General features: G+C 47.2%; 1 protein-coding gene across 16 annotated transcripts in view; it reads left to right on the forward strand.

Moving 5' to 3' along the window:
- The window catches only part of AAK1 (AP2 associated kinase 1), a 129166-nt gene that overhangs the window by 57425 nt on the left and 59467 nt on the right, over positions 1–12274 (forward strand). For all 16 annotated transcript variants that reach the window (XM_006119088.5, XM_006119087.5, XM_006119084.5 and 13 more), the window contains exons 6-8: positions 7160–7281; positions 9624–9705; positions 10940–11072. In XM_006119088.5, the coding sequence (XP_006119150.3) occupies positions 7160–7281; positions 9624–9705; positions 10940–11072 (337 nt within the window). The remainder of the gene's footprint in view (positions 1–7159; positions 7282–9623; positions 9706–10939; positions 11073–12274) is intronic.

Here is a 12274-nt window from a genome sequence, read left to right on the forward strand (position 1 = left end):
TTTATTCTTACCCTTTGTATCCAGTCTTTTAACCAGTTCTCAGTCCATGAAAGGATCTTCCCTCTTATCCCATGGCAATGTAATTTACATAAGAGCCTTTGGTGAGGGACCTTGTCAAAGGCTTTCTGGAAATCTAAGTACGCTATATTCACTGGATTCCCCCTTGTCCACCTGTTTGTTGACCCCTTCAAAGAACTCTAATAGATTAGTAAGACATGATTTCCCTTTACAGAAACCATGCTGACTTTTGCCCAACAAATTATGTTCTTCTACGTGCCTGACAATTTTATTCTTTACTATTGTTTCGACTAATTTGCCTGGTACTGACGTTAGATTTACTGGTCTGTAATTGCTGGGATCGCCTCTAGAGCCCTTTTAAAATATTGGCATTACATTAGCTATCTTCCAGTCATTGGGTACAGAAGCTGATTTAAAGGATAGGTTACAAACCATAGTTAATAGTTCCACAATTTCACATTGTAGTTCTTTCACTCTTGGGTGAAAGCCATCTGGTCCCAGTGACTTGTTACTGTTAAATTTATCAGTAATTCCAAAACCTCCTCTAATGACACTTCAATCTGTGACAAGTCCTCAGATTTGTCACCTACAAAGGATGGGTCAGGTTTGGGAATCTCCCTAACATCCTCAGCCATGAAGACTGAAGCAAAGAATTCTTTTAGTTTCTCCACAATGACTTTATCATCTTTAAGTGTCCTTTTGTATCTCGATTGTCCAGGGGCCCCACTGGTTGTTTAGTAGGCTTCCTTCTTCTGATGTACTTAAACATTTTGTTATTACCTTTTGAGTTTTTGGCTCGCTGTTCTTCAAACTCCTTTTTGGCTTTTCTTATTATATTTTTACACTTAATTTGGCAGTGTTTATGTTGCTCTCTATTTACCTCACTAGGATTTGACTTCTACTTTTTAAAAGATGCCTTTTTATCTCTCGCTGCTTCTTTTACGTGGTTAAGCCACGGTGGCTCTTTTAGTTCTTCTATGTTTTTTAATTTGGGGTATACATTTAAATTGGGCTTCTTTTATGGTATCTTTGAAAAGTGTTCATGCAGCTTGCAGGGATTTTACTTTACTGACTGTACCTTTTAATTTCTGTTTAACCTCATTTTTGCATAGTTCCCTTTTTGAAATTAAATGCCGTAATCTTGGGCTGCTGCGGTGTTCTTCCCACCACAGGAATTTTAAATGTTATGATATTATGGTCCCTATTTCCAAGCAGTCCTGTTATAGTTACCTCTTGGACTAGATCCTGCACTCCCCTCAGGACTAAATCGAAAATTGCCTCTCCCCTTGTGGGTTCCTGTACCAGCTGCTCCAAGAAGCAGTTGTTTAAGTTATCAAGAAATTTTGTTTCTGCATCTCATCGTGAGATGACATGTACCCAGTGAATATGGGGATAGCTGAAATCCCCCACTATCATTGAGTTATTTATTTTGATAGCATCTGTAATCTCCCTTAGCATTTTATAGTCACTATTACTGTCCTGGTCAGGTGGTCGATAATAGATCCCTACTGTTTTATTCTTAATAGAGCAGGGAATTACTATCCATAGTGATTCTATGGAACATGTTGATTCATTTAAGATTTTTACTTCATTTGATTCTACATTTTCTTTCACATATAGTGCCACTTCCTGACCTGCATGACCTGTTCTGTCCTTCCGATATATTTTGTACCCGGAATGATTGTGTCCCATTGATTGTCATCACTGCACCAGGTTTCTGTGATGCTTATTATATCAGTATCCTCCTTTAACACGAGGTACTCTAGTTCACCCATCTTATCTTTTAGATTTCTAGCATTTGTGTACAAGCACTTTAAAAACTTGTCACTGTTTATTTGTCTGCTCTTTTCTGATGTCAGATTCTTTTTTATGTGAATGTTTTTTGTCTGATCTGGCCCATACTTTATGCTCTTCCATCCTCTCCTCCTGACTAAAACCTAGAGAATCTCTATCAATAGACTTTCCTCTAAGAGATGACTGTCCAATCTATGTGCTCCTCTCCACCAATTAGCTTTCCCCCATCTCTTACTTTAAAAACTGCTCTGTGATCTGCGACCTTTTTAATGTTAAGTGCCATCAGTCTGGATCCACTGTGGTTTAGGTGGACCCATCCTTCCTGTATAGGCTCCCTCTATCCCCAAAGTTCCCCCAGTTACTTATAAAGCTAAACCCCTTCTCCCTACACCATTATCTCATCCACGCATTGAGACTCTGAAGCTCTGCCTGCCTACCTGGCCCTGCGCGTGGAACTGGAAGCATTTCCGAGAATGCCACCATAGAGGTCCTGGATTTCAGTCTCTTTCCTAGCAGCCTAAATTTTGCTTCCAGGACATCTTTGCTACCCTTCCCTATGTCATTGGTACCTACATGTTCCACGACCCCCGGCTCCTCCCCAGCACTACACATGAGTCGATCTAGATGCTTCAAGAGATCCACAACCTTCGCACCAGGCAGGCAAGTCACCATATGGTTCTCCCGGTCATCGCAAACCCAGCTATCTACATTTCTAATGATCGAATCTCCCATTACTAACAACTGCCTTTTCCTACTGACTGGAGTTCCCAGAGAGGTAACCTCAGTGCAAGAGGATACACCAACATCTGGAAGGAGGGTCTGCTCCTGTTGACTGCTCTCCTTCCCTGAGCCTTTCATCCTCCTTAACAGTGCAAGGGCTGTCTGACCGGAGGTGGGACAATTCTACAGTGTCCTGGAAAGCCTCATCTACGTACCTCTCGGACTCCCTCAGCTCCTCCAGTTCAGCCACCCTGGCCTCCACAGCCCGTACGCGGTCTCTGAGGGCCAGGAGCTCTTTGCACCAAATGCACACATACGCCACCCGCCCATAGGGCAAGTAATCCTACAAAGACTGGCAAGTGTACCTTGGCCCATTCCCAACTCCCTCTCAAAATTCCCTGTTCCTGTTCGCAAAGCTCCCTGGTCATTGACTCACTGCTTGATAAGCCCAGGCCTTCCTGATAGCCCCGCCCTCTGACTAAGGCTCAGCCGATTAACAGAGGCTTCTAGATTTCAAACCTTTAGGTGCATGCTTAATACTGCAGGGCATTTCAAAACCGGTTTAAACTTTCCATTGGAGTGTGAATGCCTCAGGGCCAGGCTGGAGATGTTTCTTCAAATCAAGCTCCCATGTAGACTGGATTGGATGACCTCTGATGCTTTCTGTTTTCTTAATGCCTCTCTGCTGCAGGCTCCCTGGTGTTTATATTGAAACCTGCCTAGGGTAAATGCGGTCTCCATGCCTAAAAGAGAGCGTGCCTTTCCTGAGCTGTTGAGCTTCAGGCACTCCAGGAGGCGAGCGGGAGGACACTCCTAGCAAGTATTGTCCAGGAGAACATCACGGGTGCTAGCTGCTCTGTGCAGGGGTTCTTAAGACTCCCAATTTGGTGACCCCAGAGTGTGGCTGCCAGCACTTGCTGGTGGTTGCGTTCCCACCTTTTTCCTAAAATATTTAATTAGTGTTTGTAAAGACAAATATGCCCACGTGCACGTCGAAATCGTTGGCATTTAGTTCTCGCTGGCTAGTCTGTTGTGAAACGTGATGCACAAATATTGTTTTTCACAGAAGAGTTACTCGGCTCTACTAAGTCTGGGGACAAACTACTCCCTGCATGGGAGTTCGGGGGAAGACGTGGGGGGCTGTAGCCTGAAACCTTGTGGCTGGAGAACAAAGCCCAAAGCTGGTGCATGATGGCAGGGCCCAGGCTCCTAGAGTCGGGGAATGGAGCCAAAATCCCCACGGTCAGAGCCCAGCACCCCAGGCTGATATCCAAAGCCCGAGTCCCACCGCCCTTAGGGAAGTGGGGAGTCACTGACTACCAGCTCCTCCAGTGCTGTGCCCAGCAGCCTGTGCCTGCAAGAAAAGGCTGCATTTGAGAAATGCTGCTCTACGCAGTGCCTGGCCAGGCAATGGTTTGTCTAACTTGTCTACATTCAGCCTCCCCCTCCCACTCCATCCCACGTGACTCATTTGCTAAAGCACAGGCCCGTTCCAAGCTCCCAGTGATGGTGAACCACGTGCTCCCTCCAATGCTGTCTCTGTTTTGTCCAAACCCATCAGGCTATCTACTCCTGCATCTGGCAAAGGAGACTGGATTCCCAGGGGCTCTCTTGCATCTGTTCTAGCAGAGATGCAGCAGGTGACCCTAAAACTCTGTTCAGGTCAATGCAGATGATTGAAACGCAGGCTCTCTTGGCCTTAGATCATGACTATTCCACAGCCCAATATTTGCTGGCATGCTAACGTTTATGGATTTCTGTGCTTTTGTTGTTGTTGTTAATAGTAACACTAATCCTCCGAGTGTCGTACTTGCGATGCAGTGGGACTAGGCAGTCTGTCGCTGCTGGACAGCAGTTCATCTGATTGTATTCCATCACCACATTTCTACCCTTCTCCTCCCCCCGCAGATCCTCCGCTCATCACCTATAAACATTTGTCTCAGGATTTTTTTCATGGCTTCTGTGTTTAGCCTAGTGATGTGCATATTTGTTGGAACTTGACTATAATATTAAGCAGTGTCTTGGCCTTGGTGATGCTCCATCGTATGCTGAAATTCCTGAAACTTCCAGTCGCTGTGGCCAGACTGAAGTTCTTTTGCTATAAAATACCACAGTTAAATTAGTTAGTCCTGCATGGGATACAAAATTTGGTATCTGCAACTGCAAAAATGAGCTGCGGATATCTGTAGCCACATCTGCAGGATATAAAGAGGATATCCACGGATTCCTGGGGCTGTCACTACGGTGATTTTTCCCCCCCTCCCCTCCTTGGGGGGAAAGCACCTACATTTTTGGGTGCCTAGCCTAAGATACCTTATAGTGTTGGAAGGCCTGAGTCCCCATTTTCTTTCAAGATGCCTTGGTCAAGTACCCCAAAATGGAAGCACCCCAAATCAGTTAATCTTGAAAATGTTAAGCCATGTTAAGTGCAACATGCAAGGTCTGAAGCTGTGACTGTCTTTAGGGATGTGGCTGCTATAGATGCCCCTTACCAGTTAATGAAAACTCTGTCCCACTTCATCCACTCCATTAATGTTCCTCTTAATGTGTTGGCAGGGAGCAGTAGCTGTCTCTGGGTCCAAAGTCAGAGGCCGGTCCCTTGGCTAGTGGGGCCAAAACAACCTATTGCTTTTCCCCGTCTTTCTGCATTTCAGGCTGTACGTGTCTGTAGACTGGTGCACGCTGAGCTCTCATTGATTTCGTGTAGAGTTCAGTGCCCAGCATCTGAACTCGCCTGGCCCTGGTTGTTGAGAGCCTCACAAAGCGTTTCCTGCCTGTGGTGAAACAGCCTCCAGTCTGTTGGCCTATCCGCCACAAACAGAAATTTGTTCCTCACCTGAATCACTGTATTTCCCTTGGAAGTTACTGGGAGGGGTTAGGAAGAAACTAGCCTGTTCAGAGCCTGCTGCCACCATAGTGAACCCTGTGAGATGTGTCGGTGCCCAACAGCGTGGGACTTCTGGACAAGCTAGAGCGGAGAGGCTCTCGAGGAAATGGTTACAGCATATTTGCCTGCACAAAGGATTAGCTCTGTAGATCTCCTAGGTAGAACAGCTGTGTACAGGGCATTACTCAAGACAGACGGATGTCAGTGGAAAGGGAGGGGTGTTACAACATGAATTAAGCAAGCCAGCACTTTCTTTCCTAGATGCAATTGTTTTAGGCTTTATTTTCTTTGTCTTCTGTTGCTTAACGTGCTCCATTTTCTCTGAAGGGAAGGCCCTTTTTAAAAACGGGTTTTTTAGCTAATATTTGTGCAGTTGTTTTGGACATCGAAAGCAATGAAGTTTATGTATCCCACCATCCTCCAGTCTCATAGAATCTGCGCATCTCCCAGGACTTTGATAGATTTATCCTCCCAACCACCTATGAGATGATGCAGTGCTACCTTCCCCATTGGTACTGAGGCTAAGTGAGTGTCCCAAGGTCACGCAGTCTGTGGCGGATTGGAGATTTGCACTGATCTCTCCTAAACCTAGGTTAGTGCCCAAACCACTAGTCTAGCCTGCTTCTCCCTCCGTATTACTCTGTCTCCATCTGTGTGGAAATGGCTAAGTGTGAATATTGAGCGGGAGGGCAATAACTTATATAGGAATTATTACAAGCCAGTCAATACTAGTGCTTTTGGCAATGTTTACGTAGTTGGAGTAGCCAGAGAAACAACCGGTGCGTCCTAGGTGTTTCCATACCCAGTTGTATGGATCTGGCTGTCAAACAGCTGTAAGGGCTAAGCCTTTTGATTGTTTGGATGAAGATCAACTGGATAAGATTCAGTGACAATCTTCAACTTCTAGCTCCATTGATCCCAGAAGGAAATTGAGGAACAGGGCTTAACCTAGTGGGCTTAGTTCTGCAAGCTATTTTCTGGAGAAGGCCTTGCTCGGGAGGGCTGGATTCCTTTTCCACTGTCTGATACTGTCTGATAGTAGGTATAAAGCACGTGTTGTATGCTCAGACCGTATGTTGTCTTTGTGTGCTGGAGACCCCGTCTCTTCTATGTAGAATTTGTCTATGCAAAGAGGTGGGGTTTTTTTGTGTTTTTTTGTGTTTTTGTTTTAAATAACTAGTTATTTGTGGGGGCACAACTTGAGTCACCTCTTAAATCGTGGTGATTTTTTTCGTTCTTTCCTACAGACAGACATCAGGTGCTCAGCACCTCCTGAAAATCAGGCCCCTTTTAGGCATCTCTTGTTGGGTGCATCAAATTAAAATTCACTATTGAAAATATAGATGATAGCAATTGGAATATATTTAGGCGTTTGACATTATTAATGAGTCGCTGTCCAGAAGAATTGACAGACTTAATGGAGACAAGATAATCTGTTGGGTTTTTTTCCAGGGGGAGCGAATGAAAAGAGATCCGTAGGGAAAGCCATGTTTTAACAATATTCATGAGAGTTCTCCCTCCACCTTACTCAATCCTCCCGAGGTGTGGTGGGGTCTTGGCAGTTTCTATGGCTGTTCTTTCCCTCTTTATTACAAGACTGTGTTTGTGTTTCAAACTTATCCATCACTTCTGCTGGGGACTCTAAAGAAAACAATATTCACATTGCTGGGGCTATAGAAAATGAGGCGAAATCTTATTTAATGCAAACAAATGGCTGCGTATTGTGTGCATTACTTCTAGGTTGAAAATATCTTGCTACATGATCGTGGCCATTATGTCCTGTGTGACTTCGGCAGCGCCACCAACAAATTCCAGAACCCCCAGATGGAGGGAGTGAATGCAGTCGAAGAGGAGATCAAGAAGTGCGTGCCTCTGTCTCTCTTTTTACCCATTGCTGCTAATGTCGGTACATGAGCCCTCCGGTCTCTGTCGTCTTTCACTTACAGCCAATATGCCCCCTCTGATTGGTCCATGAGGCCAACCTCCGTTGCCACCTGCTAAAGTTTCTAACAAACCCTGTTTTGCTTGTTCTCCTGCTGCCCCTCACACTTCTCAACCTCCACACAGCTACCTTGTTCTCCCTCGGAGCCCCCGGAAAACTCTCCTTTGTCACCAGGCAGAAAACCATGACAACGGTTAGGTGCTGGTGTGTGGGGGCTGCTGTCTATCGTGCATTGTCGCATTGTTTCCCCCAACAGTTTCTGTATCCATCTGTTGTCTCTGGTCTTAAACTAGACTAAGCTATTTGGGGTAGGGCCTCTCTCTTTGCTCTGTGCTCATGCAGCAGCAAGCACAACATGACCCTGATGTTGGCCCTGCTGTGGTTGATGCTAAACCAAGGGATGGTGCCCTGGCGATTGACTCTAAGCGCCGCGCATTGGAGGGCAGGGAGTGAGGGACTTAGCGCTTTCCCCTTTCCCAGACCGACTGGGGGAAGTACGCGCCGCAAGCTCCTTGCAGGGCAGGGCAGGGTGGTAGGAGACTTCATGCACTCCCCTCGCCCCAAGCCCTGCTCAGCTGGCAAGTGACTCTAAACGCAGCACACTCTTGCAGGGCAGGGGCAGACTTTGCGTGCTCTCCCCGCCCCCAGACCCTGATTGACCTGCGGGTGGGATGGGGGGGACGGACATGCAGAGTTGTCTCCTACCACCAGGAGCATGGGCGCCTAGAGGGAACCCCAGCTGTTCAGAACAGCTGGTGATTCTCTGGGGGGTGGAGGGGCATGAGCAAAGACTTCACGTGCTCTCCCACTCAGACCAATCAGGGTGTGTGAGTGGGGAAGCATAGAAGTGTCCTGGTCCCATCACTTCTGCCTGAGGCCCTGCCCCTTTTGGGAGGCCACTTCAAAAATTTCTGAAGTGGCCCCCGGTTAAAAATGATTGCCCACCCCTGTGCTAAACTGTGCCTAGATTTAGCATGATGGCTTGGATGCTCTGGGGGACAGGGAAACAAATTCTCCCAGGAAGCCAGGAAATTGCTTTGAGAGGAGCAGAACCCTTGTAGGACAGACACTGGCCACTCAGCAGTCTGTATTGTGGAAGCTGTTCTGCACTGCTGGGCAATGAATGTGACCAATCCCTGACCTAAATCGTTCAGCAGTGCCTCTCGTGGCTGCCTTTAAAAGTGCAGCACTGGGCACTGAAAAGACTCCCGAGTGCTTATCTGCTGTTTGAAATGGATGGCTGCAAAGTGGGGTCCCGAGGAAGCTTTTAAATGGGGAGAAAAGTTGGGTGATCCTGCAGCAGAGTCAGGGTTGAGTTGGGGGATGTGTGGGAGGGGAAAAGGAAGAGAACGGGAAACCTGAGGGCTCATATGGCTTTAAATGTGTCAAACTCTTTGATTACGCTAACCCTGCCTGACTATAAGATCACACATTCGGAGTTGTATGTGAATGACTAAGCCCTATGAAAAGGTGCATCCTTCCTGCATCTTGTATATACAGCTGTGTGACTTAGGGTTTGTAGTGCTCCTAGTCTGGCTGTACACTTCTTGCTAAGCTTGGAAAAGAAGCTAGCCCTTCCATGATCCCGGGAAATAGCACGCAAGACCCCTGCATCCTTAAATCAAAATATCCACCCTGATATGAAACCTCGTTATTAGGGAGCTTTGAGATGGTGTCTGCCTCTTGCTGGTGCTTAGTTAAAAATGCAGTTTGTCAATTACCATTTGTTTTGCAAAAGTAACTTTCCTCCGGTGTGCAACACCTCTGAGCAGGACTCCCATCATGGAAGCCTGTTTATTAGAAGCTACGCGTTCCTTACTGTGACTGGCGTTTGTCCAAAGTCTCATGAGTGTGGCGTGTCTCTTGCACGGTCCTCAAACAATTTATGTGGAATAACAAATTACCCTTCTGAATTTTTGAATGTTACTAACTCCAGTTTTTAAGAGGATTGGATTTTTTGTGAGCAAACTCTGAGCTGTTCAAAGGATCTTGCAATAGCTCTTGTTTTCCTGGAAAGTTTTAGGGAGTTTAATTTGTTTCCTTTATAACCAGCTTTACTCCAAAGGGTTTGATATTTTACCAGAGAAAGGGCATTAGGAATAATTTTGCTGGTTTAAAAATTCAGCAGAACTGTTACAACAAGGGGAAGTTGGAATTGTTGGGGAGCAGGGAAGGAATTCAGTGTCCTATAAAAGGACTGGATTTCCTTCTCCAACTCCCGATCCTGTGAGTTCAATGAACTAACAAACTTTTCTGTTGTAGGTACACCACACTTTCCTATAGAGCTCCAGAAATGGTCAATCTGTATAGTGGCAAACTTATTACTACAAAAGCAGATATATGGGTATGTATGAAACCCACTCAAGACTCACATCCCTGACCTCGACACCTAACTAAAATACTTTGATTACCTTGAAGCTTTTGTGTGCGCGCGTGCGTGCAGTGCAGCGCAGCGCAGCGCAAACAACTAGAAACTTTCCACTGGTGTGGGAATACCAGCGCAGTATGCTCCGGACTGTACCAATAATGGGAGCAGGGGAGAGGACATGGACAGCATTTGCATAACTGGGCATTCAGGTGATCAAGAAGGCAGGAGCCATTCTGCAGCTGGAAACCTCTTTGTGCCTGGGGATGTGTTCTCCTCGCAGTCCTGGCTGGCTGGCGCTGCTCTGCCCTGCTCATTCGTCCTGGCGACAGCGGAGCGGCAGCAGGGCCAGTGGTACAGGCCAGAGCAGAGACCCCAGCCAGGACTACAGGCCTGCCTGCACCTTGGGTCTGCAGGGCTCCAGGTCGGGCTCCGCTGTCCCAGCCCCGCTCGCTCACTCCTGGGGCTGCAGAGGGTTCCCTGAGCTGCCATTGGAGCCTTCAGCAGCAGGATGGGTCCTCGTCCACTGTGCAGTCCGGCCTGGGGTCTGCGCGAGGGGTCACTCCTCCCCATTACCTGAGGGGAAGCCTTTTAGAGTGGCCAACAAGCCCTCACTGGCTGCAGGTGTCTGATCAGCCTGCTGCTGCAGGCCGGCTCGCACGGAGTCTCAGGTACCCGCAGCCAATTCAGGGAACAGGAAACCACTCGCCCATCACTCAGTGCACCTGCCCTCCACCAAACTCCTGCTTCACCGCGGCCTCAGGAAATGGAGCGAGCCGGCCCCTGAGCTCGGGGGAGGGGGGGGGTAGAGCAGACTGGGGCCAGGTCGCTCCAATTCCCACTGCTGTGGAGAGAGCCAGGGGCCTGGACTCCTGCTGCCAGCGCCAGGCATCCTCTAACTCCCAGGTCGCATCGCTTGGGGGAGGCGGCTGAGGGAGAGGGCGGAGTTTGGGGGAAGGAGTTAAGAGGGGGCACAGCAGGGGTGGGAAGAGGCAGGGCAGGGGCAGGACCTGAGGCGAGGGGGAGTTGCCCTGGGCCCCACACCTCCCTAGGGACGGCCCTGCCTGTGACAGAAGAGGGAATTGAACTTGGTTTTCCAGAGTCCTAGATTAGTGCTCTATTCATTGCCCCCCCCCCCCCCCCCTTCCTTTGCTGCTGTGGCTGGGCGGCTACTGCTGTCTAAACACGTCCTACTGTTCTCTCCTTTCTCTAGGCACTTGGTTGTTTACTGTACAAATTGTGTTACTTCACATTACCATTTGGGGAGAGTCAAGTGGCAATTTGTGATGGAAACTTCACCATTCCGGACAACTCTCGCTACTCCCAAGACATGCATTGTCTCATACGTGAGTATAATCGTTTCCGTAGCACTGCATAGTTCCATGTTAGAAATAAAGCCCTCTCCTCTTTTGTCATTCCCAGTTGTTTGAGCTGAGAACCTGGAGAGTGTCCTCTCTTTTTGGAAGAAAAAGATCTATTCACATGCACAGATGAGCCAAATGAGTGTACAGGACTTTGACCATTTCTATGTAGATGATCATAGTCCAGCCATGTGGAAAACTAGGCAAATAGACAATCGTTTGGTTTAAGATCACTACAGAAACTCCATTACTGTCTCTTTGCATAAGGAGTTGAAAAGCGTCACAGTGGCTTAGACTAGTGATACGACTTCATCTTCTGCGAACTGAGAAACAGAACTAAAATGTTTATAAATAACCCACTGACTAAAGTGAATGCATAATTAAGGGTACAATGCCTTACTCTCTGCAAAGCAGGAATATCTTGCCTGCTTTCAGTACAGCATTTGGTTGTGCCAGCCATGAGTGAGTATTGCAAATTCAGATGTGTTTTCAAAATAGCCTGCTTAGTTCTCCACAGCTCTACGTGCCCTGGGTTTGAGCAGATAGTAAAACTTAGTTAGTGCTTGAAGTCCAGGTCCCATGCATGGGAAAGTCAGTGCAGATGTCCTTCCCCTACTCTCTATTGGGTAGAGCATTAGGAACGTCTAAACCTTTCTGGTATTGTAGGGACTAAGAGCCTCAGCTGAGATCAGGGCTCCATTGTGCCAGGCGCTGTACATACACATAGCCACAGCTGGTCCTTGCTCCAAACCACTTTCTATCTAAATAGACAAAGCAAAGGATGGGAGAAAGTATTGGTGTCCCTTACTTACAGTTGCAGAACTAAACTAGTGTTATAGGGGAAATAACTTGGCCTAAGTGTACACACAAATTCTGCCAACTCTCACTTTAAATGGTGATTTGTGGATGGATGTGCTTGTCTTGGCTTGCTTAGGAAAGTAAACCAACTTCATATTTTAGTTAACGAACTGCTATTGCCCCTGCTGCCATTGATGTCGTGAATAACTTTGTGATTGACTTCAGTGGGAGGTACAACGGGCTTCCATCCTTGCAGTTAAAAACTTCTTGTATACCCTGGGAAATGACCATGTACTCTGTAAAATCCCAGCGGGTCCAGTGCAAGATCTGGTCCTTTGGTCTGTATGGGTAACATACGTATAACGGCAGCAAACCAAGTACAGTCTCCT

Source organism: Pelodiscus sinensis, chromosome 28 (assembly GCF_052426305.1).
Source record: "Pelodiscus sinensis isolate ZL-2025 chromosome 28, ASM5242630v1, whole genome shotgun sequence".
Lineage (NCBI taxonomy): Eukaryota > Metazoa > Chordata > Testudines > Trionychidae > Pelodiscus > Pelodiscus sinensis.